We start from the raw sequence: 26688 nt of genomic DNA, 5'->3' as shown, positions 1-26688 counted from the left end.
GGGACGGCGTGTCGGGTGCGGCGCTGTCCACGTTCACCGCGTGGGTGTTCTTCAACACGATATTCAACTACTTCATGGCCGCCAGGACCAACCCGGGCTCGCCGAGGGAGCAGGAGGTGCAGGTGCTGTGCGCCGAGGCTGGAGCCGGGGTTCGACGCTGGTGCCACCGCTGCGAGTGCCCAAAGCCCGAGCTCACGCACCACTGCAAGGTGTGCCGCAAGTGCGTGCTGAAGATGGACCACCACTGCCCTTGGGTCAACAACTGCGTGGGGCACAGGAACTACAGGTACTTTTTCAACTTTCTCGCGTGGCTGTGGCTCGCGTGTGCGCTCACCGTGGCGCTCACGTGGCGCCCCGCGTGGTACGGCGGACGCGGTTTGACCACCGGACTCAGGAGCGTATCCCTCGACGGCGTCGTCGGTGGCGTCGCTCGCGTGGATGGGGTCAATCCCGCGGGAAGGCACGCGGCCAAGATCGCGGAGCTCAGGGGGACGAACGGGGTCGGCGTCAGCGGTTTGAGCACGGATGAGAAGACGGCGACGCTCTTCTCCGCCGTGCTGGCGTTGTCCATATTCTGCGCCATGTGCCTGATGTGGTTCTGGCACGTGTACCTGGTGTGCACGGCGCAGACCACGATAGACTACTACGAGTTCAGAGACTTGCGTAAGGAGGCTAAGAGGCGCGGCGTGGTGTGGAGGAACCCGCACGACCTCGGGTCGTGGCGCGCCAACTGGCGAGAGGCATTTGACGAGAAGGGGAAGCACTGGTGGTGGTTGTGGGCCATGCCGCGGTTCAGACCCCACCGCGGGTCCGGTGTGCCCGTCGTGGCGGTGGACCGAACGGGACTGTAGCGGATAGTCGTTTAGTCGCATTCGTTCACGACACGGAGGGAGCTCGCAGCCTCTCGAGGAGCAACGAAATCGTCGACCAATCAGAGCGCGAGTTCGGCCGACAACCTGTCGATTTCGCGCCACAAAGCACGGCGGAGGGCCCGCGGGTTCAAACAAACACCGGACTGCGCAACCGGACTGCGCGCGACATGGCGCTCACCGGGCCGTCGATACCCTCGGTGCGTCGTGCACTCGATTTGGGAGTCGGTTCCAGCCGTCGGGATGTTCGCGCCGGGGCGCTTCATCGGGGCACGGCGGTTTGGACCCTGCCCCCGCTTCCCCGCTCGGGAATGACGCTGACCTGGAGTAAGAACGGCGCCGAGGACGCGCACGTGTCGCCGTCGCCGTCACCCTCGTGGCACCAGCGCGCGTCCGGACGAGGGAACCGCGGGGATGGGTCCGGTGAACACTCGGATCCGATGTGGTGGCTGCACGGCGCGTCCGCGTCCAGCCGCTTCCTCATGCATACCCTCGCCTCCAACGGCGCGCCCGAGGACGACGCCCTTCCGTCGCTGGTCACCGCGAGCACCTCCAACCCGCCCGTCACCGGCGGTCCCATCATAACCCCCAAACGTAACCCCAAGCTCCTGACCGTCAACGACGGCCCGGACCTGTCCGCGGAGCGAAGGGCTCGTTGGAACACGTGGTGGATGGGCGCGCTCGAGGCCAACAACGTGGAGGCTATCAAGATGTGCTTCGAGATGCCTTGGGCGGACGCGGGGATGATCGTGTCGTCCATGCGCGCCATCAACGAACCGAGGACGTTCCAGACCGTCGTCCTGTTACTCGCCGAACGGAGGAAAGGCGAGCTGGAGACCAAGGAGCACGTCGGGGGCTTGACCGCGTTGGCTTGGGCCGCCAAGCGGGGAGACGCGCGATCCATCGAGACGCTCGTGACCTACGGGGCCGTGGTGGACGCGAGGGATAACGGCGGCGCCACCCCGCTGCTGCACGCGGTCGTCGCGGACGCCACGCCCGCGGTGGAGTGTCTGCTGGGCTTCGGAGCCGACCCCAACGTTCGCGCGAGCGGCGGCGGCGGCAGCGGCGGGCGGAGGCGAGACGATTCATCGCCCGATTCGCCGAAAATCTCCGAAGACGGCTGGTCTCCCCTCGGATGGGCGGCGAGGAAGGGTCAGCTCGGGTCCATCCGGCTCCTCCTGACGCACGGCGCGGACGTGAACATGCGCGGGGGCGGTGGCGGTTCCACGCCGCTGATACAGGCGGCGATGGGAGGACACCTCAAGGCGGTGCAAGAGTTGGTCTCCGCGGGGGCGGTCGATACCCGGGACGAAAGCGGGTTCACCGCCGCCATGCACGCGGGGTTCAGGCACCCTCAGAACGCGCAGCTCCTGGGCGCGGTGGCGGAGGCGTCGTCGGTGTCGATCGGCGGCTGATCACCGGCCGATATGCGCGTGTACGTGTACGAAGACGTGTGTACTACGAATTCTTTTTTAAATTCGAATTTCTTGTTGTAACCAGACGGCGGTCACGGACCCGTTGAATCTCCGGGCGTTCCCGTGTCGTCGTCACACCAGCTCCCAGTCGTCGTCGGAGCCCGCGCCTTCGTCTCGTCTCTCGGCATCCGAATCCGAGTCCCACGGCGGCGGCCCGGGCGCTACGGTCAGTATGGGCGTCGACCCCGCGCGGGTGGCGAGCAGCTCCAGCTCGAGACTGAGCGAGTCAAAGTCGGCGCGGGTTCTGCAGTAAAAACCAAGCACCATGCTCGGATCCAGCTCCCTCGCGTTCATGTGAAGCACCGACCGGCAGTGGTACGTCTCCGTGGGGAACGGTCCGCTCTCCGGGGAACCGGTCTGAGCGCAGCCCCATATCTGTTCCAGAGGCACCGCCAACTGCACCGTGTGGGGGTCCAAGTAGAAGAGCTCCTCGTCCTGCGCACCAACGAAATAGAGCGACGCGCACGGTTTCCCGCCGAGGATGCCGACGGACTGGGGCAAACCCAGCATGCGAACGATACCCGGCACGTACCGCGGGTTGACGCACCGGTCCAGACCCAGCACCAGCGGGACCAGGATGACCAGCGGCGCCCACGCGTTGTCCGTCGGTTGACACCCGGCGGCGGAGCTAAACGGCGCGCCGGGCAAGTCCACATAAGTCCGCGAGACACCGTCTGACGACGCTTTATTCGCAAACTCCTGCGCAACCTTGAGCACCGAAGACTTGTAAAGCGTCGGCGCTCCGCCGCCGAAACCCCCATCCTTGCCAGCCACCACGTGCGCCGCCACGCCCCCCGGCCTGGACGAATTCACGAGCGCCGCGAGACCCTGCGCGAGCACGCACGGACCGAGCCACCGCCCGGCAGCCACCGACGGCTTGTCCGCGCCCCAGCCGTCCACTATGGCGTGCACCGAAAACGGGCAAGAATCTGGGTCCGGGTGGTCGCCGAACCACCCCAGAAGCCGGACGTGCGCCGCATCGGCGGGAGACACGCGAACGCAAGGAGCGTTTTCGGCGACGGCGTTTGAGCGATCCGTCCCGTTCCAACCCGAGTCCCACCGCTGCAACAGGCTCGCCACGCCCCCCGCCGCGCCCGCGCCCGCGCCGGCTCCGTGCCCCGCGCCGGTTCCCTCCGTCGATGCGTGCGCTTGCCCGGCACCGCCACCGCCGCCGCCGACCTCCCACCGCCACTGCCGACCGAAAAAGTGCGACTGGAGCGCGTTTGCGAGGAGCATCTGGCCGCTGCGCAGGGTGCAACCCCACCCCGCGTCCGTCGTGTACGTGCCGCCTCCGATCTGCGGGAACCCGCGTCTGTACGTGATCCACACCCTGCTGTGAAAGTCTTCGACGAACGATCGTAGGCCCGGATCGTCGTCGTCCCCCACCAACCCCGTCGCGCTCGCGGGCTGATGCGCGAAGACGCCCCCGAAGCGAGGCGACGCGGGCGTTCGGTCGGTTCCGCGCGGGGACGGGGACGCGGTGGGTTGGGCGGGCGAGCTCTCCCCCGCGCCGGGCCTTCCGAACCTCGACCTGAAACCCTCGACGACGGCCGCGACCGCCGCCCCCGCCCTCGTCTCCTGCCGCTCCCCGCCCGTCGCGCCTCGTTGTTGACTCTCCCCCTCCCGCGTCTCGACGGTGCCCTCTCCGTTTACCGCGTCGACACCGCCGGGTCCCGTCGCCTCATCGTGCTCGCGTGTCCCGTCGCCGGCCGCGACGTCATTCTGCGTTCGGTATGACCCCGGCGGCGTCGCGGAAGGACCCATCCCGCGCCGTTGTTCCACGGGAGGGACCCGGTCGTACGAACACCCCAGCAGCGTCATCCTGCTGCAGCTGTCCGGCAGCCTCGAGTTGGGATTGAGGAAGTTCCTCAGGCGCCGCACCGCCGGCAGGGTGGCGACGAGACTCAGGCGGTGTCGTAACCGCCTGGCGGCTTGCGTCACGTCCGCCGCTAGGTCGCCATCCCCCGGAGGGGTCCCCGCGGACCCGCCAACCTCCATGCGGGCGCTCAAAAAATGGCGCCATTCGGTCTCTTTATCCGGTCCACCTTGGGCGGTCAGATTCAGGGCTGGCACGTTCGTTCTGGGTTTTGGCTGGGGCCGATCGCCGCGGTCCACCCACTCTCGCGAGCGTCGCGGAGCGTGATTCAGGGACTTTCCGGGGTCGGTGACGACCTTTGAACGCGCCGGATTCGGGAGGTGCGCATCACGAGGGTCGTGTTGCGGTTCAACCCAGCGCCACTTGGCAGCTTGGAGTGGGCACCGGCGTGGGCTTCAGATTCCAACACCCCACGATGAGCGCTTCCAAGTACCGGGGGGCGGGCGCTTTGGCATACAATGGTGATGGGACGATGAGGCTATCGCTGAGGAAACACGGCAAGCAGAAGGATGTGAACAAGTCGCTGAAGATTGCCCTGGTGTGCAGCGACTGCCTGTTGGTCTCCTTCCAGCCCTTGCTCGTGCACCTGAGCAAGTCCGCCGACGGAACCTTCGCGTTCGATCCAATCAGCGTCAACCTTTTGGTTGAGTGCGTCAAGTGCGTGTTCGCCGTGTGCTTCATCGTATACACGGCCAATCAACCGTCACCGGAGGCCAAAGCGCTCAGGTCGGTGTCTAGGCTGAGGAGGGCGGCGCGGGAGAACCTTCCACTGGCGTTCCCGTCCGCGCTCCACGCGGTGAACAACTACCTGAAGTTCGCGATGCAGCTCTACTTTTCGCCAACCACCGTCCGCATGCTGGCCAACCTGAAGGTGCTCGTGATCGCCGTGCTGCTCAAGACGATCACGCGCAGGCGGTTCAGCGTCATACAGTGGGAAGCGTTGGCGCTGCTGGTGCTGGGCGTGACCGTGAACCAGATGAAGCTGAGTTTGGGGGCGGGTGGGGCGGGTAAGCCCGTCGCGACGCTCGGAGGTCCACCCGGCGTGGACGGCGTCGCCCTCGCGTCGTCACCTCCGCCGCACAGCAGGTGGCACATGGTGGACCAAGAGGACGCCGCGATGTCACCGATGGCGCTGATGTACACCGCGATGTTCATATCGTTCCCGTCGTTCGCGAGCGTGTTTAACGAGGTTACGATGAAGAAGAACTTTGAGACGAGCGTGAGCCTGCAGATGTTCTTCTCGTACTTTTGGGGAGCCGTGTTCAACCTCATCGGTTTGTTCGGCGTGGGCGTGTACAGGAGCTGGAACGGCGGAAGCGAGGGGTGGATGCCCAGCGTGTTCAGAGGGCACTCCATCGTCACCTGCTTGCTGGTGGCCAACAACGCGGCGCAGGGTGTCCTGTCAACCTTCTTCTTCAAGTTTGCGGATTCGGTGATGAAGAAACATTCGAGCAACGCGGCGACCATCTTCACCGCGCTGCTGTCGGCGGCCATGTTCGGTCACACGCTGCGGGCAAACTTCGTGGTGGGCGGGGCGATCGTGCTCATATCCATGCACCTGTTCTACGCCAAGCCGGACTCGTTGTTGGCGGGCAAGGGTGATTCAGGGGCCGGATCGCGAAAGGGTGGGCTGACGGTTTCGCCATCCATGGAACACTTCGGCGGAGCGCCCAGCCGCACGCAGAGCTCGAGCAGCTTCGACAGTGCCGGATCCGTGGAGGGGCTGGGGACGGTGGAGGAAGGGTTCGGGTCGCCGACGCCGTTGGGTGTGGCGAGGACGAGGTCCGGGTTTGGAGGCGACCGCGAGTCGCTGCTGCCGAGATAGCGAAGACGAAGGTGAAAGGTAGTCCTGTCTAAGAGGGAATATTCCAGTGGCAGACGCGTCTGACAAATACACGCGGGTTGGTGTTTCCAAGACCGGCCCGACCTGCCTCGCGTATCGGGGGTGGGTCGCTCCCGTTTCCGGGGACGTCCATCGATTCCTTCGCGCCCTTTCGTCCCCGATACCACCGCTCGCCCCGTCGGATCCCCACCGAACCCCTTACCAGCCGCAAACCCACGCGGCCGTCCCCAATTGGCCGAGCCAAAATCAATCCCCACCGGAGTCGTCGTCGTCGCCCAGAGTTCAGAGTTCATCGTCTTGAACCTTCACCCGGTGCCACGCCAGGTCCTCCGGCTTCTCCCAGGTGCTCTCCTTCGTCTCGATGTTGTGATAGTACTCGCGGTCCCCGTGCTCCTCGCTCTTCATCGTCTTCCACGGCCCGGGGTAATCCCAAGTGGTCTCGCCAGTCTTTGGATCGACGTAGTACTTGTTTCCGCTCTTCTCGTCCCTGAACGGCACGGGCACCTTGGGCAGGTCCCACGTCGTCACGTTGGTGATGTCGTTCCAGTAGTATTCGCGCTCGATCGCCAACACGGCGAGGGGCGCCAGCGCCAGCGCCAGCACGGCGAGAAGCAACAGGCGGAGCGTCATCGCACCGATCTCTGACGAAACCCACCGGTTACAAGTTCCGCAATGGTCCGCATCGGTCCGCGGGAGCGGAATCGGTCCCGTGAACCTGGGAAGCCCCTTCGCGGACGGGAAAAAAGGCCCAGGGGAGCCCCACTCGGTGGCACTGCGTATAGGGCGCGTCGCGCGGCTTCCGCGTGCGCGTCGGCGCCATGAGCGACTGGGATCAGCGACGGCGTCGCTCCAGATCGAGATCCCCACCGAATAGGTGCGCCAGGCGACCCGCCCGTCCGCACCCAAAAACCCGCGGAATCCCGAGATCGCGCCAGCTCACCTTCCCCTCCCCTCCCCAAATCAGGTTCTATCGTCCGTCGAGCAGAGACCGCGCCGACTGGACCCGCGGTGGACGCGGCGGTGGAAGGAGCCCGAGTCCGCCTCCTCGGGGGCGATGGCAGGGGGACGATGCCGGCAGGTGGGACGACCGCGGCAGGGGCGGGAGCAGGGACAGGAGCCGGGACCGAGGGGGCCCGAGCCAAGATCGGGGCGGCGGCGACGGGGACCGATTCGCCCAACGAAGGTCGCCGGTGAGGTACGAGCGAGACTGGGCCGATCGCGACCGTGAAGACGCGGGGTACCAACAACAACAACAACGCGGCTACGGCGAAGGCTACGCGAGACAACAGCAGCCGCGGGGAGGTTACGACCGACCCCGCGGCGAAGACTTCGATCGAGGTGAAAACCACCACAAGGACGGCTACGACGCCGGCAACGACGGCGCCGGACGATGGGACAATGGTGAGAGCTGAAACGCTGATATCGACGTCGAGAGCCGGTGTGCTCCGATGAGAATATCGTTTCCTTTGCGCGGCCGTGACCCGACACGAAACTGACTGTCAGAGTCTCTCCTCTCCTCTCCTCCACTCCACTTTGATAGCGGCAGGAACGCAGCAGGGTTACGTGAACCGAGAATACGCAAACCAAGACGACCGGCGCCAGCAGCAGCAGCACCGGCGGCGGCGGCCGGGAGACGACGAGGGCCGACCAACCCGGGTGTTCAAGCCGGACTGGATGTGCCCGCGCGGGTGCGGCGTGGTGTTTGGCAGCAAGAGCAACTGCTTCAAGTGCGGGTCCCCGCGGGAGGCTGGCGTGGACGAGGTACCCGCCGACGTGATATACGGCGGCGTGGTGGCTGGGAAGTACGACTGGGTGTGCAACGTGCTGGGCTGTTGCAGCGTCAACTTCGCCAGGCGGTCCGTCTGCTTCACGTGCCTCGTCCCGAAAGGACCCTTGGCGACCAAGGTGGATCAGTCGGACCGGACGGGCGGCGCGGGTACGGGCGGGGATCTTCTCGCGAACAGGTTCGACCCGGCGCGCGCGCGGCAAGCCTCTGACGCCGCCGCGGCTGCCGCGTGGGGTGCCGCGGCGGCGGCAGGCCAACAACCCGTGGACGCGACGGCCAACGCCGCGTGGGCGCCCAAGGAGTTCAACGAGACCGCCGATGCCGCGACTGCGGGTTTACCGGGGCACGACCTAACGGCGGTGGAGCCGGCGGCGGGAGACCCAGGGTTAGTCGCCCACCAGGCGCAACAACAATACGCGCAACAGCCCGGGTCCGTCGCGAAGGACCAAACGGCGTCCAAGAAGAAGAGGCGGAAGGAGCCCGCGCTGCCCGGCGCCATCGAGGACGCGGCTGGCGGCGCTGCTGCCGTCGCCGCGCTCGAACAGAGCGGGTACGTGTACGACCCGGACACCGGGTACTACAAGGATGAGGCGTCGGGGATGTGGTACGACGCCAACTCGGGTCTGAGCTACCACGCCGAATCAGCCGCGTGGTACAAGTGGAATGCGGAGACGAACGCGTACGAACCGGCGGCGCCCGGTCACAACAGCACCCCTGCAGCACAACAACAGCAGCCGCAGCAGAGCGCCGCGAAGAAACCGAGGGTGGCGGCGACCATTGGATCAACCGCCAAGCTCGACACGGTCGCCATCAAGAAGCACCAGGTTGCCAAACTCGCCGCGGCTGAGCTCGAGACGATGGAGAGCGCGTACAGGGACAGGGCGGCGGAGAGGCGCTCCAGGCACGGCGAGTCCGCCGCCGCCGCCGCCGCGACGGGTCCGGTCAAAGGGAAGGTGTACGGGGGTAAGATTCGAACGCCCGGAGTGCCCGGGTACGCGCCCGGGTCGGCGCCGCAGTCGGGGTCGGGGGGCGCCGGCGAAGGGGAGGATTCCTACAAGGCTTCGGTGCAGAGGGTGGCGCTGGAGAGGTTCAAGGCGGCGATGAAGGAGTGAACGAGCGACGAGAGTATCACGTTAGCGATGGATGAAAAGCATCCTCAAACCCCGCCGTAACTCCTCTCCTCTCGTGAACGCCAGACGGAGATCCTTGAGCTAGGATTTCACGCGCCGCGACGACAGTCCTTGCACCTAGAGCGCCGACGACCGTGCTCGCAGAATCCTGATCCACCGCACTCCTTACAGTAACGACGCTCACGACCGTGCTCGCAGATTGATGCACCACCGCAGTCCTTGCACTTAGAGCGCTCACGACCGTGCTCGCAGATTTGAGACCCACCGCATTCCTTGCATGTATAGCGCACACTACCGTGCTCGCAGATTGATGACCCACCGCACTCCTTGCACCTGTGGCGCTCACGACCGTGCTCGCAGATTGATGACCCACCGCAATCCTTGCAATGAGAGCGCTGACGACCGTGCTCGCAGATTCCAGACCCACCGCACTCCTTGCAATGAGAGCGCCGACGGCCGTGCTCGCAGATTTCAGACCCGCCGCACTCCTTGCACCGAGAGCGCCGACGACCGTGCTCGCAAATTGAGCCCCCACCGCACTCCTTGCAACTACATCGCATACGACCGTGCTCGCAGATTTCAGACCCACCGCACTCCTTGCACTTAGAGCGCCGACGACCGTGCGGACAAGCGCTGCACACCTTGCAGTTCGACCGATACTTCACCCCGTGCTCGCACGGCCCCTTCGTGTAAGGGGCTCTCTTCCGCTTCGTGCCCTTCTTCGTCAACTCCTCTCCCCCACTCTCCGTGTCCTCGACTTCGCCATACTCGTCGAGGGTCACTCTCACGTTCGGCCGCCAAATCGACGTCGGCTTCGTCGTCATCCCTCCCTCGCGCCCCTCGAACTGCCCGCTCATCAACGTCGTCAACTTTTTTGCGTCCTCGGTCTAACATTATTTCGAAGTTTCGTCGTGGTGTCCACCCCGTCAGTCGCGGGCGCGCGCGCGTTGGGGTCGGGTTCGTCGGTCCCGACCGCCATGACGACGAGGGAGAACATCATCCTACCCAAGGTGACGCGAGAGCGCATCTCCGCCGATCCGTCGACGTGGGCCCCCAAGCTCACCACGGCGTGCCCCGTCATCGACAAGTGGCTCCGAGGCGGGGTGCCCACCCGGCACGTCACCGAGCTCACCGGCGAGGCGGGCGCCGCCAAGACTCAGCTCGCGCTCCAGCTGCTGCTCAACGCGCAGCTACCGAGGGAGGTGGGAGGGTTGGACGGCGCGGCGGTGTACGTGCACACGGAGGGACGGGCGCCGCTGGCGCGGCTTCGACAGATGATCTCCAAGCGCCAAATCTACTCCGCCCACCTCCCGCCCGACCACGACCCGCTGGACTACGTGTACCTGGTCAAGACCCTGGAGGAGGACCCGGAGAGCCTGTGGGACGCGCTCGCGTCCGTCGCGGACGTGCTGACGGATCCACCCGGGGGACCGCGACGGCCCGTGCGTCTCATCGTGGTGGACTCGGTGTCGTCGCCGTTCAGGGAGACGGACGCGAGCACCAAGGAAGGGGTGTTCGAACGCACGGGGATACTGTCGCGCGTCGCCGCGCTCATATCGGAGTACGCGCACAGGGCGGACGTCGCGGTGGTGGTCACCAACCACGTGTCGGACGCCGTGAGGGACGACGGACGCGGCGGGTTCGACAGTCGGCAGCGTCGCCTCTTCGGACCAAGCGGCGACCTTCGATCGAGCGGCCGACCCGTCCAGCCCGCGCTCGGCCTGTTCTGGGCCAACTGCGTCAACACCCGCGTGTTCCTCTCGCGGACGGGGGGCAGCGCGGGCGGGTACGACAACGACGGACGCGTTGGGTTGGTCGACTCGGGGGGCACAGCTGTCGTTCGTCGTCACGCGTCGGTGGTGTTCTCGTCGCATTTACCGTCGACGGCGCCGGCGTGGGGCGGCGCGTTGGACGACGGGTGGGGATCCAGCGCGGTTCGTCCGTGCGAGTTCGAGGTGAGGGAGGACGGCGTGTGGGGCGTGGAGGCTAGGGGGGAAGAGGAGGAGGAGAAGGAGGAGGAGGAGAAGGAGGAGGAGGAGGAGGAGGAGGAGAAGGAGGAGGAGGAGGAGGAGCAGCGATTGGGGAAGGAGAAGCGACGACCTCGACGCGATGGACGAGCGGAGTAGACGACTAGGTGAATTCAACACGATGAGAAGCGACTCGGACGAATTCGCTACTTCTCCTTCCACCTCTTGAGCTGCTCCCTGATGGCCGCGTCGTTCTCCGTCGCCGTCTTGCCGTTGTAACCCTTGTCCACGACGTCGAAGTAGTCGGCGAAGTTACGCCGATTGTAGTCGTCCAGTCTCTCCTTGTACCGTTCCTCCCTCTTTTCCTCCGTCCGTCTGAGCAGCTCCTGGACCAGCGGCGAGTCCTTGGGATCGACGGGCTGGTTCGTCGTGGTGGGGGCGGCAATCACGGCGGTGGATCCAGCCACGAAAGCCGCGCAAGCCACACCGAGAGACAGCATCGCAGCTCGACGAGACGATCGGGTGGATTCATCCACGTCACCGACAGTGGCGCACCGAACGACGGGCTTATCGGAACGCCGGTGGACGATCGCGCGAGTTTGGATCGCGCCATAGCACGTCATCATCGCCGTCATCGTAGCCGTGCGACGCGAGCGGTCCGTGCCCTCGTGCGACCCGGAGTGTTCTCTCGTGCTCGCGTTCACCCGTGCGCGAGATATTTCAGACGGGACCTGACTGCGGAGAAAAATAGCTTCTTCCCGCGTCAATCCGATCGGGGCTCGCCACAACGACCTGAGCCCCCGGCTCGGATACACCCAACCTAACACTCACCAACCGATGGCAGCGAACGGCCGCGGTCGTCCGAGGGGCGGCGGCGCACCAAAGCCCAACCTCCCCGCCAACCCCTTCGGCACCGAGCCCGAGCCCGTTCCCGCCAAGGCGCCCGCCCCAAAATCGGGTGCCAAGAAGCGCGGGGGTCGAGCCAACGCCGCGCCCGCGAGGACCTACGCGGAATCCCGCGATTTTTCCCTCCCGTCCTCCCTCGTGGAGTGGGCGCACTCCCCCGAGGGCATCGAGCTCATCCAGGGCGCCGCCGTCGGCATCGGCGAGGTGACCTTCGACGACGCCAGGCGAGATCGGATCGTCCTCCACGGCGATCTCCCCGAGGAGGTTGACCGCGCGGCTCTGCTCGTGGAATCCGTCCTGGAGCGCAGGATCAAGCTGCAGCAGAGGCTCGCGATCAAGGATAAGCTCGACCAGGAGCGCGCCAAGGTTCAGGACGAGCTCGACCGCGGCCTGAGGGTCGAGTTCACCGTGGATCCCAAGTTCATGGGCATGGTGGTGGGCGCCAAGGGATCTCGGATCCGGATGGTTCAGGAGCGATGCAGGATCGACAGGGTGGTGGTGGACAGGGAGGCGTGCGTCGTGCGCATCGTCGGTTCGGACCCGGTGGAAGTCAGGAAGGCGAGGAACCTTCTGGAGGTGAAGGAGGAGATCGTCGCCGCGCCCGACGATCGCGCTCGGCGGGTGCTCATCGGCAAGGGCGGCAAGAACATCCAGGACGTCCAGAAACGTTCCGGAGCCGTCTCCATCGACGTGGACCACGACGAGGGCGTGGTTCGCATCCTCGGCACCGCATCCGCCGCCGCCGCGGCCAAGGTCCTGGTCGAGTCCCTGGTGTCCCACCTGGACGAGATGGACGCGGCGACGGATGAGCTGGAGAATTTGCGGTGGGAGATTGAGAGGCTGGACACCGCGTGGGGCGAGGATAACTTTTACAGCAGGGCTCCCGCGGGCGGTTACCCGTTCGGAGGTGGACGGGGCGGTCGCGGGGGATACGGCGGCAGGGGCGGCGCGGGCGGCAGGGGCGGCGCGGGCGGCGGGGGTTCCGGAGGCCGAGGCGGCGGGGTGGCGGTTCCTCGGCAAGTCTCCGCGCCCGCGCCGATACCCGCGCCCGCACCCGCGCCGCCCAAGGCTAAGGGTAAGAAGAAGGTCGAGGACGCCAAGCCGGCGTCCGCGCCCAAGCCCGCGGCGGAGGCGAAGCAGGCGCCCAAGCCCAAGCAGGCGCCCAAGCCCAAGCCGGAGAGTAAGGACTCCAAGCCGCCGGCGCCAAAGCCCGTCCCCAAGCCCGTCGCCGAGGCTCCCGCGGGTGCTCTCGAGCAGAGGCCGCCTCGCGCCAGGCGTCGTCGCGGCGGCGGCGGCGGTAATGGCGGCGAGGGAGGTGGAGCCGCCGCGTGAGAGACGCGGTGATTACGAGCAAAACCTGCATTGGAATGACCACCCCACGACGTTTGAGAACCAGACGTGAGAAAAACACCGCGCGCCGATACGTAGCCGAGACTTCCTCCAAGAAATAAACGTGAAGCCGAGCCCCGCCACTTCGCGCCCGCCCCATCCGACGGGTTTCGCATCGCGCGTCCGCCCTTCGCCTCATCCGACACACGGAGGCGGATCGCGTCGTGATTCCAGCGCCCGGGCACCGGCAGCGAGACGCGGACGGTGACGATGGCCAAGCGCGGAAAGCGCGGCGGCGGCGATGAGGGCAATGCGCCCAAGCGCCCGAAGAAGAAGGCGCGGGGTAAGACGGAACCTGAGCCCGTGAAACCGAAGGAGAAGGCGGTGGACGTCACGCAGGCCTTCGTGCACGGCGGGGACATCAAGGAGCTGGCAAAGGGCGCCGACAACCCGTTCACCGCCGATGCGCTCGCCAAGCGGTACAAGGAGGAGGGAAAGACCGTGAATGTGGACAAGGGGTTTAACTTCGCCAACCTGGTGACTGACGCCGCGGGCGCGTCGTTCTCTTTGTTGGGAGGTGCGGGGGACACTGTGCCCACGACCTCGGCGTTCGGGGCGCCCACCGCCGGCGGCTCCGTCGCCAACAGGTTCCGCCGGGACGGCCCTGGGGAGAAGAAATCGGCACCGGCACCCGCGCCAGTCGAGCCCGAGCCCGAGGAGGAGTTGACCGCCGAGGAGAGGGAGGCGGCGATCGAAAGGTTAGCCGAGGAACGCGCCAAGAAGGCTGCGGAGTTTACGCGCGGTAAGACGGCCGAAGAGGTGCATTGGCTGATCATGGGCATAACCCCCGAGGTTGTGGAGTCGGCAAAGTCGTTTGTGCGCCCCTTCGACACGGAGGAGGAGATGATCCAGGACTGGATGTCCAAACGGGACGGTTGGAGGGAAGACTTCAAGCGCAAGCACAAGGACGCGCTCAGAAGGCAGAAGAGGAACCGACAGGGCGGGGACAAGTTTTACGAATAGAGACAGTTTAATTAGATAGACGGAGAACAACAACACAACTCATTTTTACGCCAAACGGTGGTCGGTCAGATCCGGCGCCACCCTCGAGGACCTGCGCGAGCGCATGAGCTGCGTCAGGGGGTTGGTCGGCAACGATAGAGACATCCTTCGTCCCGCGGGCTTGGGGGAAAACTCCTCCTTTTCCCTCTTCTTGGCGGCTATCTTCTCGAGCCGCGCGCGTTCGCACCTCGCCGCCGTCACCTCCCTCCAGTGCCTTTGAACCCGTATCACGCACATGAGCGCCGACCACGACAGCTCGTCCGGTATGGGCTCCCATATATCCGGGAACGCCTTACGTATCCCGTACTCGATCCTGTCGCGCATCTCACCCGGCGGCATGTCGCACTCGCACACCCGCCGCACGAGCTCAAATGCTGTCCGCCTGAACGGTACCCTGCCCTCCTTACTGAGCGGCACGTTGAGAGCTTTGATGAAGTGCACGGTGAGAACGCCAGAGGAGTACTGACCGATGCCAAGCGGCGGCGGAATCTTCTTCAAGAGCCTCTCAAGATCTACACCCGAGATGGTCCCGGTTCCATCGTCGAACTCCCTGAAAGTTGACACGTAACCTTCGAGAGAGTTTGGGGACAGCTTCCATTGCTCGTGGTCCTGCGTGTTTTCAAAGTTTTCGATGATGACCGCGGTAAACAGGTTGAGCATGATCATGGACACGGCGATGACGAAGGATATGAAGTACGGGTACGATACCCAGCTCCCGTTTGCGTCCGGGCGGCTGCAGTCCTGCATCAGGCCCACCCACTCGTCGTTTGTCGCCACTCGGAACAGGGTGAGCATGGCAGTTGGAAAAGATTCAAAGTTTGCGTGTTCGTTGATGGAGTCGGCCCTAACCACCGTACCGAATGTGAGGACGCCGACGTAGCTGTATATGAAGAATAATAACAGCACCAGCGCCCCGACGTTCCAGAACGCGGGTAATGACACCAGCAGGGTTTCGAAGAGGCTCTTGAGTCCCTTGAACGATTTTATGAGCCGGAACATGCGCGACACCCGGAAAAGTCGAATAAGCCGCGCGACGGAGGTTGACAGGTCCTGCACACACAGGTCCACCAGGCTGCCGCACACCAGGAACAGGTCGAATCTGTTCCACGAGCTGCTCCAGTACTCCACGAACCCCATGGCGATGATCTTGAGTGCGGCCTCGGCGATGAACACGCACGTGAACCCCAGGTTGAAGTTGTCCTTCATCTCGGTCCATCCCGCTGGTTCGCCGTGCCAACCGGCAGACATGACCAGCACTGACGCGCATATGGCGGCCATGATGATCCTATCGAACTTTCTATCGGACACGACGCGGAACGGGACCTTACGCCACCACTGCTTAGGTGGAGGTAGCTTCTTAAGCGGCTGCATGCGAAGCACGCTCTTACACATCTCGGCCCACTCCTTTTGTTCCTCGGTGAGGTCAATCGACGAGGTCTGCGAGAGCATCCGTATCCTGCTAAACTGGTAGAAGATCACGCCGACGTACAGGTTTAACAAACTGAACGCGCACAGCACGATGAACGCGACGAAAAACACGAACGCAGCGGGGTTATGATCCATCCGTGGCTGCTTGTCGATACCTGTGATGTCGAGCGCGTCAAACATGATCTGTCCGTATCCGTCCAGTGTGGAGGTGACAAAGAGGGATATCAGCGCACGGTAAAGGTTATCGAAGTTGAGGTAGGCGTTGGACCATTCACGTTCCGCCACGTTACCGACGGTCGGGTCGTAGTAGGAACCGACGCACGCGGCTCGGTCGGGAACACTCGGGTCATTGCACCGGTAGAACCTCCCGGCGAACACTTGGACGCCGAGAATGCCAAAGATGACAAAGAACATGAGCATAACCACCGACACGTTGACCATGGCGCCGATGCTCAGGGCGACGGATTTTAGGACCAATCTCATGCCCGATGATTTGGTCAGCGCCCTCAGGGGCCGTATTGCGCGCAGTATACGCAGCGACCGCACCGCTTTCAAACCCCCAACTGACGTCAGCATCAGCTCGAGCAGCGTAGTCACCACGATGAAAAAGTCGAGCTGGTTTGTCCGCTCGCGGATGTACCGCCTGAATCCGAACACGAACACCTTCAACCCGGACTCCGCGGCGAAGCACGCGGTGAGGACGTAATCGACGATGAGCAGATCACGCTGCAACTCCGGCTCCATATCCGGCCGTTCCATCGCCATAGCAACGCAGCTCCCAAATATCAGCGCAAACATGAGGTGGTCGAAGGACCAGTGAGTGACCACATTGAAGCACCGCTCTCTCAACTCATGGTGCGGCGGCACGCACCCGCACGACGTGTCCTGCAGGTCATCTTCTTTGCTCATGCGTCGCACGATCATCGACCGAACCGCTCCGAACGAGTTATGTCTAGACCCGATCACCGAGCTGGACCCACCCCACGACGGCGTCATCATCCCGGAAACCAAACCAGACGGTATATCGTACCTGTCACCGCCCGGCGTGACCGCGCCGGAGCTCATGCCGGAAGGTAAGTACGGCGTCATCGCGCCGCTGCTCGCACCGCTGGCGGTATCGCTGTCGTAGCCGTTGGGTTTATCACCCGAGCCGAAAGCGAACCTGGTCGGTTTTCGCTTGGGCTTCCACCCGGACTTTGACTGTGGCTCGCCTTGGAACGCTTCCGTCACGGCGACGGGTCCCGGGGGGGACGACAGCGTGACCACCGCGGTAGACGCAACCTCATTATCCTCGGAAAGGACCTCGTCACCGAGCGCATCGCACGTTCCGTCCTTGTCCTGTTGGCGCTCCTCCGCGAGTTCCTTCCTTTTTTTCTTCTCTTTCTTCCGCCGCCTGAGCGACGCCTCCTGTCGCTTCTTTCGTCGTTCGCGCTTCTTTCGCAGCAGTTTGGCCACCACCCTCGCCTCCCTGCTCGCTTTTGGATCGTACTTGCTCTCGAACGCCTCCATGGTGACGGCCAGAAACAGGGTGAGGAATGTGTATTTACCCACGATGACCCACATGACAAAGTACACGGATGCGCCCCACCCAGCGTACTCAATAGACTTGAACATGATGAACTCCCAGTCCTCCAACGTGAGCACCTGGAACGTGAGTAGCAAGCTGTGGTAGAATGAATCGAAGGACGCGCGGCCGCCGAGCTGAGGGTCGTCCACTCCGTATCTGAACGAGTCGGGGTCCTTGAGGCCGCCGAATACGTGCAGGCCAACGATGGCAAACACGAGGAGGAAGAGGAAGAGGAGCACAGCAATGGATATGAAAGAACCGAGCGAGGACAGGATGACCTCTCCGATTATTCGCAGCGACGAGAGGTAGCGAAACATCTTGAATATGCGAAACACCCTGAACGTCTTCAGCACCTTCAGTGAGCGAAGCCCCTTGAGCGATCGGAAAGCTGGGATCGCAGAGCCGCCGATGGCCAGAACCTCGATGACTGACAGCCCAACGATGCAGAGGTCGAACCTGTTGAAGTTGTCCATCCAGAAATCCCAGAATCCTATGCCTGTGATCTTGATGGCAATCTCCACGGTGAAGAAGAAAGTGAACACAAAGTTTGTCACCAGAAGCGCGAACTCCAGCTGCGAACTCATGCCGTGATGTTCCATTGCCATCAACACCGTGTTGAGGTAGATGAGCGCCAGGAAGAACCGATTGAAGTACCTGTGCTCCTGAACCTCGAAGCACCACTCCTTCAGCGCCTGCACTTTTCGTCGGTACTCGAGCCTCCACGACTTGATCCCCTCAGCCTCGTGTTGGGCTAGCGTGAGCGCGAGCTCGTCCTCCTTTCGCTCAGCGGCGATTCTACGCTGCTCGGCGTAGCCGGCGGCGACTGCGCAAATCCACGCGAATATCAGCGCGAGGGTGTTGCGTCTGCGCCGATCGCTCGGTTTGGCGTCGTCCGCGTCGTCCGATCGTGCGGGCTCGTCGACCCGCGTTGAAGATGACGGCGCGACGGTTGGGTTGGCGAGTGAGGCGGTGGAATTGTCCCCGGTCCCCGCCGACTCTTTGACCGCGTTCATCTTGGACTGGAACAAAGACTGAGCCTTGCCAAACTTCGTCTTCAGCACCGCAAGGAACAGGTTGACGACGAAATACGGACCGAAGAAGACGAGTAGCACGAAGTACGGGACCGCAACCTCAGAACCCGAGTCCATGATGCGGTACATCACCTGCGCCCACCCGGCTAGAGTGGTGCACTGAAAGACTGTCAACATCCCGGCCGCCACGTTGTCGTACCCAGCCACGGAGTTACCCCGCCCGCTGTGGACGTAGACGCACTCGAGCGGATTGCCGAGGTCGTCGAACGGCGGGCACGTCCGTCCGGAGCCGCTTTCGCTCCCTGCGGGGTTGGAACCCGTGATTTGCGGGTTATCGATCGAGTCGCAACCGAAGGCGTCGTTCCACGTCTCGGGTACCCCCGTGCCCGGATCCTCGCACCGCTGGTGGTACGCCTCCTGAAAGAGCTGGTGACCCGCGATGGCGAACAGGAACGTGAAAAACACGACGAATCCGACGACGCTGACGAGCAGGGGAACAGCCTCGATGAAGCAGACGACGACAGACCGCAGGGACTGGAACCGGGTGATGGTTCGGAGCGGCCTCAGCGCCCTGAGAGCCCTGAGCGCCCTCAGCCCGCTGTTGTCGCCGTCGCCGCTGTCCGCCCCGCCCTGCGGCGCGGCGATGAGCAGACCGGAGTACCCCGCCAGCACGAGCGCGAAGTCGAACCTGTTCCAAGGGTCCCTGAAGTACTCCCTCGCGCCCCTGTGCGATATCCTCAGCACCAGCTCCAGGGTGAAGAAGCCGTTGAGACCCAGCTCCAGTCGGTCTAACCGCGTGTTCCACGCGCTCCCCGTGCCCTCCGTCGGCCGGTACAGCGCGAGCGACACGCAGTTTACCAAGATCACGATCACCACGAGCAGCTCGAAGTCCTCGCTCTCGACCACCGGGCCGCACATCGACGAAACGCGAGATGTGACGGATGATATCGAATCCAGCACCCGCCGCCGCGTCGAACGACCGCCCCTCACGCCCACCCTGCGCGCTCTGCGACGCGCGCTGACCACCGGCAGCGCCCTTAGCGCCCTTTGCTGCGAGATCGTGGCCCCCGAGCGCGTTGGATCGTGCGTTGGATCGTGCGAATCATCGGTGGGATACCGGGAGTCGGCGCGTCGTCGGTGGTGAAAGTCGTCGTCGCCGTCGCCGCCGACGGACTCGCCGCTTCCCCGCCGCTGTTTGTCCCTGTGACCCCCTCGATCGCCCGTGGGCACGGAGCCGCCGCGCATCCTCGCCTCCAGCCTCGCCTCTAAACGCTGCCCGTGGGTCATCTTATCCTTATCCAGCCTCTTCGCGGCCAGCGCGTTTAGCACCGCGTCGCTGAAGTCGCCCAAGCCGCCCCAGCCCTTGGCCGGGTCGGAGAAGGCGGCGGACGACGACGCGGCGGCGGAGGCGGCGGCGTCCTTGGACGACCCTTCGGCGGCTCCTCGGGGATTTAGATCGCCGTTCGATGGATGGAAGTGTCCGTCTCTCGCGTCCACGCTGCTGTACCCCGGCCTGTGCGAAGTCACGCTCGCGCGGTGCTGGTTCATCTGCCGCTTGGGCGGGAGCATCGGGGCGGTCAGACCGCGCGCGTGAGCCTGGTGTATCGCGGCTACGATGTCGTCCGCGAGGATCCGTCGTCCACGCTCGTCGTACTCGACGGCATCGCGCTCGTTTTCATCGCCATCGACGTCCACCTCGTCTCCGGATCCGTCGGAGTCGTCGGAGTCGTCTCGAGATCTGCGGGGAGCCATCGCGTGCTGACGACGGGCCGCGATGAGTGGAAACGACGCGTTCACTCGAGACGCGCGCCACCACCGCGTGGGGCGCTAGACGGGACGCGCGTCCTGCGGCGACGCGAGATGTCTTCACCGGGTACCCGCGCGGCGTCTCGTGCGCGTCGCGGGCGCGCAATGAGACGGCGTGTTGACCTCGGCGGGTCCGAGACGCGAACCGTTTTGGAAACTGTGTCTGTTCGTTTCTTCTCATCAGCATCGCGGACTGGTGCTGTGCGTGATGGCACAGCAGGGACAGGAAGATCGAGCTCACCCCCACGGCAGCTTTCTGAGCCCAATTTAGGAGACCTAGCTTAGCTAGTAGCGACAGAGAGAGCCGGCGCGCGAACGCCCGGCGTTGAGAGGAGCGAGGAGGCGACGCGGCTGTAGGTAGACCAAGCCGCGCGCCATGTCGAACGCGTGAGTCCAAACCTCCGCTCCCCCGATCGACCAACCGAAACCCGCCCTCCACCGCAGGGCTCTCGCCCGCAATGGCTCGATCCCCCGAGCGCGGAATCCAAAATGAGCACCCGGTCGCTGACCCCCGTCCCCCTCGCCCTCGCTCCGCGTCGACAGCTCGTACGACGCCGACTGGCGCCTGTGCATGAGGGACCTCGCGTACATGCTCGAGTGGGAGCAACCCCCGCCCGAACCCGTCGTGGACGCCGACGGCGTACCCACGCCCGACCAGCCCCCGCCCCCAGGCCCAGAGTACGACGAGGAGACCGGCGAGGAACTACCCCCGACGCTTCCCGAGCGCGAACCGACGGAGTGGGTGCGGGGGTACGTGCGGTACGTCCAGATCTTCCGAAGGCTGGAGCGCGCGTACGACCAGATGAGCCACCCGCAGAAGCGCGTCGAGGTCAAGAAGGCTCTGGAGGCGACCATCGGCCGATGCCTCGAGCTCAGGCACTGGGTCATGAAGAAGTTCGCGCGAGAGTTGGACCACGTGTCGTTGGACGAGGTGCTGCAGGACATGAACCTGCCGTACAACGCGATGGAGATACCGGTACCCAGGTACTTCGTGGACGACAGGCGGCACGAGCTCGGCGCCCGCGCCAAGTTCCTCGAGGCTCTGATCCACAAGTTTGAGACGACAAAGCCAGAGCTCGGCAAACCCAACGTCTTCGTGGGGAGGGTCAACTGGACCAAACCGGTGCCCGAGTACCTCACCCGCGATGTGTTCGCTCCGCCCCCGCTGTCCGCGGAGGAGGCCGAGGCGAAGCGCATAGAAGACGAGCGCATCGCCGAGGAGTACAGGAGCGATTTGGAGGAGAGGGTCAACATCTTGGCGGCGACAAAGACCAAGGACCAGATCGCGACCATCATACAAAAGTACACCAGGGGGTGGCTGGCGCGGCGCGAGTACGACCGGTTGATGGACGAGGAGCTCGTGTTTTTGGGCATGAAACCCGCGCCGCGGCCGGAGGACCCGCGCGATGACCCAATTCTCAGAGACCTGGCCAACAACGTCGAGCGCAAAAAGATGCAATACGCCAACCAGGCTGAGTACCTCGCCGCGTACGAAAACTTGAAGGACCGGGTGAAGGAGAGGCACGGTCAGGAGATGCGGGAGGAGGTCCAGGATAAGATCAACTCGTGGTTCCTGGAGAACAGGGACCCGGAGACTGGCGAGTTTCCGGATTTCCCCGACATCGAATCCGGCGGAAGCAGGGACATTCTCAACCCGCCGCCAAAGGAGGATGACGACGCCGACCTCGACCCCAAGGCTGCGAAGGCCAAGGCCGACGCCGAGAAGAAGAAAAAGGCGGAGGAGGAGAAGAAAAAGAAGGAGGCGGCCAAGAAGAAGGGCAAGGGCGGGGACGACAAACCAAAGCCCAAGTGCCCGGCCAAGTTTATCAACCCCCTCCGCGACGCCATCGACTCGTTCAACCGCACCTGGTCCAAGGTTCACGACACGGGGCTGGAGGGCGGCAACTTCGACCAACGGTTCATATCATCCGAGGTTGAGGAGGAGCTCAAGCCGGTGGTGTTCGAGGAGGTGCGGAAGGAGGTTGACGAGGAGATGAGGCTGCTGTTGGAGAACCTTCGCGAGATGGTGGCGGCTGAACGCGCCGCCAAGGCTGGTCCCGCCAAGAAGGGCAAGGGAAAGAAGGGAGGCAAGGGTGGAAAGGGCGAGAAGAAGAAGGGCGGCGACGGTAAGAAGAAGGAGAAGGGCGGCGGCGGCGGCGGTGGCAAGGCGGGTGGCAAGGCGGGTGGCAAGAAAGGAAAGGATCTCACCGCGGATCGAACAATCGAGAGCCTCTACGCCGAGCTGGTGGAGCTGGGCATTGTGCAGCCGGTGCCTCCCGAGCACACGCTGGATGCGTACGCGGGGGATATCAACATCCTGGGCGCCACTCTCGAGCGGAACAAGTACTTCCCGGATCCGTCCATGGCGCAGGTACGTCAGATGGTGACCGAGCTCGCCATTTTACCCCTCGGTGCGAGCGGCGAGACGGTGCACTCCGCCATACCGGGCCACTGCAAGACCCTGCTCCTGTACGGCTGCAAGGACACGGGCAAAACGGCGTTGGCGCACGCCATCGCCAACCACACCGGCGCCATATTCTTCAACCTCTCACCCCGAAACACCGACGGCAAATACCCCGGCAAGAAGGAGACCACGTTGATGATCCACATGGTGTTCAAGGTTGCGCGGACGATGCAACCCGCGGTGATATACATCGACGAGCTCGAGAAGGTTTTCCTCTCCGACAAGAAGAAGCTCAGGGAGTACAAGAGCAAGGAGCTGTTCAACCGGATCAAGAAGGATCTGCTGAAGGAGGTCAAGGGCATGAAGAAGGGTGAGCGGGTGATGATCGTCGGGTGCTCCTCGGAGCCGTACCTGTGCGTCAAGAAGGACCAGAGGGGTTTCATGAAGGAGGTGAGCCGATTCGTGTACTGCCCTGTGCCCGACGATTTGTCGAGAAGGCGCGTCTGGGAGAAGTGCGTGGAACGGAGGGTCGCCGAGACCGTCGCCGCCGGGCTCGTGTGGCCCGAGCCCGAGGACGCGGACCGGGAGGCTGACGGCGCCGAGGCTGACGGGAGCGCCGAGGAGCCCGACGCCAAGGCTGACGGGAGCGCCGAGGCGGCGGCTGACGGCGCCGAGGAGCCCGAGGTGGCGGCTGACGACGCCCCCGCCGCTCCCGAGGACGCACCGGACGCGCCACCCGCCGAGGAAGGCGAGGAGGGCGAGCCCGCGGCTGACACCGAGGGTGAGGCCGAGGACGCGCCAGCCGCGGACGCGCCAGGATCCGGTGAGTCACCGCCCGGTGAGTCACCACCCGCCGAGGATCCGGAGATTGCCGAGCCGGAGATTGTCCGGCCGTATTCGCTCCCCCGCGACTTCGACATGTACATGCTCTGCGCCTGCACCGTCGGGTACCCGTCGGGCGCGATCGACATGGCCTGCAGGGCTGCGCTCAACCCCGCACGCGTCGCGAGGCTGGTCAAGGCTGGCGAGGAGCTCACCGTGGATGAGCTGCTGGACAAGATTCAGTTACTCGACAAGGTATCCGAGCTGGATGAGGCAAAGATGAAGGACTGGACGTCCAAGCTGCCCGCGCGCGTGAAGCTGGAGAAGGCGCTCAAGAAGGAGGCCAACGGCGGCGAGGAGGAGGCCCCAGCGAAGAAGAAGAAGTGAGGGATCTGATAGCTCGAGGTTGACTGATGAACCGAAGGTTACTGTTTCAACTGAGACTAAACTGAACTAGAACTGCTCCCCCGGGGCTGGATGCCTCGCATCGCAGCCCGACTCGTGGACTTAAAATTTAGATGTTGTTGTCCTTGAGCATCTCATCGATGGCGAGAGCCACCACCGTGGCGCAAACCGTGATCCCCAGCGCCTGCGACACGGGCTGCCCCCGCACCACGCCGTAGCTCGTCCCCATGAGCGCTCCGATGCCCGCGCTGAGCCAGTCGTACCTCGCCGCGAGGTTGGCGAACGCGAGCTCGAGATCGAACTTTTCCTCCTGTTTCTCGGACGTGGACGCCTCCGCGCCGTCGTCGTCGCCCGCGGCGCGCGTGGAGACGCACCCTCGGGGCGCGCGTCCTCCCGAGACCATCGCGGATGTTTTCGTCGGGATCTTCGCCTTGCCGCGGACGGGGACGGCCTTGTTGTGGGCGCGGCATGGGGCGGCGCGCCTGGCGCACGCGGGCGCGATGCGGGCGTTCATCTGGGTCGCGGCGATCATGTTTGTTCAATCGTTAGTCGATCCTGCGCGGTCGTGCGGGAGGTAATGGCGCCCGGTACCCCTGCACTTTTGCCTAGTAGGACAACTCGAGATTCACCAAATCTCGGTGCTGATTGGTCCAGCGGCCACGCCTCCCGGATACTCCCGCCAGATATTTATTTTTCTCATCTTTGAACAAAACGAGTGCACGGAGGTTGTTTTGTTTGCCGTTACGATCGGCATTTCGAGTTTTGTTTCACATCGTGTATGAGGTTTCACCCGGAACCGGGCTCGAAGAGGTGTTTTTTCAATTTTCAAAAGTCGATCTGCGACTCTCGATATTCGTGTCAACAACGACCTGCGATCGCTGCTTGACCACACCTTGGACGCCGGTCTTCCCACACGCACACGTCGACCATGGCGACGCGCAAACGCGGCCGCGCGGTGGTCCTCGTCGCGATCATCGCGCTCGTATGCACCGCCTCAACCTCTGTCCGCGCCGAGGAAGACGAGTTCGGCGCAGATTACGATGACGGCCCGTCGTCATCAGCCCCGCCCCCGTCGTCGTCGGGCGCGACGGAGATGACCGGCGACGAGCTCGCCGGCAGCATTCACAGCGGGGCCGACGTCGTGCCGCACCTCGTCAAGTTTTACGCGCCGTGGTGCTCGAAGTGCCGGCAGATGTCCGGTGACTTCGACGCGGCCGCGGACCGTTTGACCCGCGGCGTCAACGCGGGCACCAACAAGTTCGTCGTCGCGTCCGTCGCCGAGGCGTCCACCGGCGCGCGCAAGCTGTTCGAGGACCTCGAGATCAAGGCGTACCCGCACGTCGCGATGTTCTACAAGGGGAAGGTGTTCACGCACGCGGGAAAGGACAGGACGTCCAGGGCGTTCGTGGCGTTTGCGGAGGCGGAATTCGCAAAGTACCCGTCGAGGGAGTTTGTCACCTCGCTGGACGCGTACGACGGCGAGCACGTCACCATCGGACTCGCGCCCAAGCCGTGGCACAGGGAACACGTGGACCGAGCCCTGATGTTCATCATGTACATGCGAGACGACCTGAGGGGGGCGATGTTCGATCACAGCGCCGCGTGCGTCGCGCTGTTCTTCACCGGCCTCATCGTGGGCACCGTCGCGCTGACGCTGACGGACCTGGTCGCCGAGCGATTGGGGGTGCCGCGCCGCGGGGAGACGTGGGACGACTTCAAGCGGCGGACGGACTGGGAGGCGCACAGGGAGGCGGAAAAGAGAAAGGCTGCGAAGAAGGAGGCAAAGGCGGAGTGACCCGGGATTTTTTGGCGGCGTCGACGGCGAGTCGAGAGTACCTTCTTAAGTACCTTAAGATGACGCTGTTGATACACTATGTCGCGGCGCGCGGACACAACCCCGGGTTGTGCCGCGCCTATATGATCCAGACCGTCCCGTCCGACAGCATCACCTTGTTCTCCCGTGTCATCATGTCGAGGAACGCGACCACCTCCTCGTCCTTGAATTCCGACGCGCCGTCGTGCCTCAGGAGCGCGCTCACCGACGCCTGCTCGACGCGCTCGGACGCGAAGTAGGATCCGAGAAACCTGGCGAACTGGTTGTACCGCTTGCGCATCTCCACCTGGTACGCGGACGGCTCGCCAGGTGTGCCCTTGGGTCCGCCGCCGCTGTGCCCCTTCCTGGGTTTGGCCGATGATGGCAATGACGGCTGCGTCCGTCTCGCCGACGCCGACGGCGCTCCGACCGCCTCGACCTTCCCCGCTCCCTCGCCCTCCTCGTCCTCGTCGCTTGCTGCGCGGTCGTCATCGGTATCGTCGTCGGCGTCGCTCTCGTCGTCGCTCTCGTCGTCGGCGTCGCTCTCTTCGTCGTCGCTCTCGTCGTCGTCGCTCTCTTCGTCGCTCTCGTCTTCGGATTCCGAGAAGAGCTCCACGGGCTCGGTCTCGACCTCGTCCACGTAGTCCTCCGCGGTGTCGAATATCGTCCGCAGGATCTGTAAGTACGGCACCATGCTGCTACCGTACACGCCGTTGTCCCTCAGCGCGCGAATCTCCGCGCGTAACTTGGCCACCGGGCACGACACCACGCAGCAGTTGATGGCGCCCTTGACGTGGAACCAGTCGAGCAGGTTCTGGCGACGAAACCCGTGAAGCTGCCTCAGCTCGCTCTCCGCGTACTCCTTCCAATCTCCGAGGGACTCCGGCAAGGGCACGCTGAGGGGCTTTGGAGCGTCCTCGACGTTGGCGGCGGCCTTCTTGGCGCGCTTGCTCGCGGGCGGGGACCCGTCGGTGGGCCTCGATCGATCCGACGCGGGAGCCGGGGGAACCTCGAGGGCCTTGGCGGGTGCGGCCGCGGCCGCGGGGGGTGCCGAAGCGTTGCTGACGTCCGCCAGAGGCTCGGATTTGCCGTCCGACATGCCTATCGCGGTGGCGGCGGCGCGAGAGGCGATCTAATCGGCGGGTCTGCGGCCCGGCGCCAGTAGATCT

The 26688-nt window shown here is 64.3% G+C and overlaps 15 protein-coding genes across 15 annotated transcripts; 9 read left to right on the top strand and 6 right to left on the bottom strand.

Annotated features, from left to right (window-relative positions):
• Positions 1-155: 155 nt before the first annotated feature.
• On the top strand, positions 156-725 carry MICPUN_72016 (predicted protein; the record flags this gene model as incomplete). The annotated part of the gene is made up of 2 exons (XM_002504715.1): positions 156-398; positions 531-725. Coding segments are annotated over 2 exons (438 nt in total), but the record flags the coding sequence as incomplete, so codon positions are not given.
• Positions 726-1004: 279 nt separating this feature from the next.
• Positions 1005-2367, top strand: MICPUN_108957 (predicted protein). Its single transcript, XM_002504714.1, has one exon. The coding sequence runs from the start codon at positions 1040-1042 to the stop codon at positions 2282-2284; it is 1245 nt and encodes a 414-aa protein (XP_002504760.1). The 5' UTR covers positions 1005-1039; the 3' UTR covers positions 2285-2367.
• A 203-nt stretch (positions 2368-2570) lies between these two features.
• On the bottom strand, positions 2571-3685 carry MICPUN_71573 (predicted protein; the record flags this gene model as incomplete). The annotated part of the gene is made up of 2 exons (XM_002504386.1): positions 2571-3018; positions 3544-3685. Coding segments are annotated over 2 exons (590 nt in total), but the record flags the coding sequence as incomplete, so codon positions are not given.
• Positions 3686-4737: 1052 nt separating this feature from the next.
• Positions 4738-5790, top strand: MICPUN_69116 (Drug/Metabolite transporter superfamily; the record flags this gene model as incomplete). Its single annotated transcript, XM_002504713.1, has 2 exons — positions 4738-5227; positions 5327-5790. Coding segments are annotated over 2 exons (954 nt in total), but the record flags the coding sequence as incomplete, so codon positions are not given.
• Positions 5791-6345: 555 nt separating this feature from the next.
• Positions 6346-6693, bottom strand: MICPUN_61647 (predicted protein; the record flags this gene model as incomplete). The annotated part of the gene is made up of 1 exon (XM_002504385.1): positions 6346-6693. The coding sequence occupies one exon, from the start codon at positions 6691-6693 to the stop codon at positions 6346-6348; it is 348 nt and encodes a 115-aa protein (XP_002504431.1).
• A 188-nt stretch (positions 6694-6881) lies between these two features.
• Positions 6882-8961, top strand: MICPUN_61646 (predicted protein; the record flags this gene model as incomplete). The annotated part of the gene is made up of 3 exons (XM_002504712.1): positions 6882-6937; positions 7028-7464; positions 7610-8961. The coding sequence occupies 3 exons, from the start codon at positions 6882-6884 to the stop codon at positions 8959-8961; spliced, it is 1845 nt and encodes a 614-aa protein (XP_002504758.1).
• Positions 8962-9068: 107 nt separating this feature from the next.
• MICPUN_61645 (predicted protein) lies at positions 9069-9803 on the bottom strand (the record flags this gene model as incomplete). Its single annotated transcript, XM_002504384.1, has 1 exon — positions 9069-9803. One exon carries the CDS (start codon positions 9801-9803, stop codon positions 9069-9071), a length of 735 nt encoding a protein of 244 aa, XP_002504430.1.
• Positions 9804-9956: 153 nt separating this feature from the next.
• XRCC3 (XRCC3 DNA recombinase) lies at positions 9957-11105 on the top strand (the record flags this gene model as incomplete). Its single annotated transcript, XM_002504711.1, has 1 exon — positions 9957-11105. One exon carries the CDS (start codon positions 9957-9959, stop codon positions 11103-11105), a length of 1149 nt encoding a protein of 382 aa, XP_002504757.1.
• Positions 11106-11783: 678 nt separating this feature from the next.
• Positions 11784-13240, top strand: MICPUN_106088 (predicted protein; the record flags this gene model as incomplete). Its single annotated transcript, XM_002504710.1, has 1 exon — positions 11784-13240. One exon carries the CDS (start codon positions 11784-11786, stop codon positions 13182-13184), a length of 1401 nt encoding a protein of 466 aa, XP_002504756.1. The 3' UTR covers positions 13185-13240.
• Positions 13241-13451: 211 nt separating this feature from the next.
• On the top strand, positions 13452-14218 carry MICPUN_61642 (predicted protein; the record flags this gene model as incomplete). Its single annotated transcript, XM_002504709.1, has 1 exon — positions 13452-14218. One exon carries the CDS (start codon positions 13452-13454, stop codon positions 14202-14204), a length of 753 nt encoding a protein of 250 aa, XP_002504755.1. The 3' UTR covers positions 14205-14218.
• Positions 14219-14269: 51 nt separating this feature from the next.
• On the bottom strand, positions 14270-20021 carry MICPUN_61641 (voltage-gated ion channel superfamily; the record flags this gene model as incomplete). Its single annotated transcript, XM_002504383.1, has 2 exons — positions 14270-14312; positions 14431-20021. The coding sequence occupies 2 exons, from the start codon at positions 20019-20021 to the stop codon at positions 14270-14272; spliced, it is 5634 nt and encodes a 1877-aa protein (XP_002504429.1).
• Positions 20022-20451: 430 nt separating this feature from the next.
• MICPUN_61640 (predicted protein) lies at positions 20452-23688 on the top strand (the record flags this gene model as incomplete). The annotated part of the gene is made up of 2 exons (XM_002504708.1): positions 20452-20462; positions 20619-23688. 2 exons carry the CDS (start codon positions 20452-20454, stop codon positions 23686-23688), a joined length of 3081 nt encoding a protein of 1026 aa, XP_002504754.1.
• Positions 23689-23709: 21 nt separating this feature from the next.
• Positions 23710-24272, bottom strand: MICPUN_108955 (predicted protein). Its single transcript, XM_002504382.1, has one exon. It carries the CDS (start codon positions 24236-24238, stop codon positions 23816-23818), a length of 423 nt encoding a protein of 140 aa, XP_002504428.1. The 5' UTR covers positions 24239-24272; the 3' UTR covers positions 23710-23815.
• A 362-nt stretch (positions 24273-24634) lies between these two features.
• Positions 24635-25581, top strand: MICPUN_61638 (predicted protein; the record flags this gene model as incomplete). The annotated part of the gene is made up of 1 exon (XM_002504707.1): positions 24635-25581. The coding sequence occupies one exon, from the start codon at positions 24635-24637 to the stop codon at positions 25499-25501; it is 867 nt and encodes a 288-aa protein (XP_002504753.1). The 3' UTR covers positions 25502-25581.
• A 38-nt stretch (positions 25582-25619) lies between these two features.
• On the bottom strand, positions 25620-26618 carry MICPUN_61637 (predicted protein; the record flags this gene model as incomplete). Its single annotated transcript, XM_002504381.1, has 1 exon — positions 25620-26618. The coding sequence occupies one exon, from the start codon at positions 26616-26618 to the stop codon at positions 25620-25622; it is 999 nt and encodes a 332-aa protein (XP_002504427.1).
• Positions 26619-26688: the final 70 nt, after the last annotated feature.

The sequence above is a fragment of the Micromonas commoda genome, chromosome 9 (genome assembly GCF_000090985.2).
Source record: "Micromonas commoda chromosome 9, complete sequence".
Taxonomy (NCBI): Eukaryota; Viridiplantae; Chlorophyta; class Mamiellophyceae; order Mamiellales; family Mamiellaceae; genus Micromonas; species Micromonas commoda.
The sequence above is the reverse complement of the archived record's forward strand: the minus strand, read 5'-3'. Positions and strand labels throughout refer to the sequence as shown.

What these genes read in the sequence shown, in the direction of transcription:
- MICPUN_108955 (XM_002504382.1), bottom strand. Translation starts at nt 24,238, where the DNA reads ATGATCGCCGCGACCCAGATGAACGCCCGCATCGCGCCCGCGTGCGCC.
- MICPUN_108957 (XM_002504714.1), top strand. Translation starts at nt 1,040, where the DNA reads ATGGCGCTCACCGGGCCGTCGATACCCTCGGTGCGTCGTGCACTCGAT.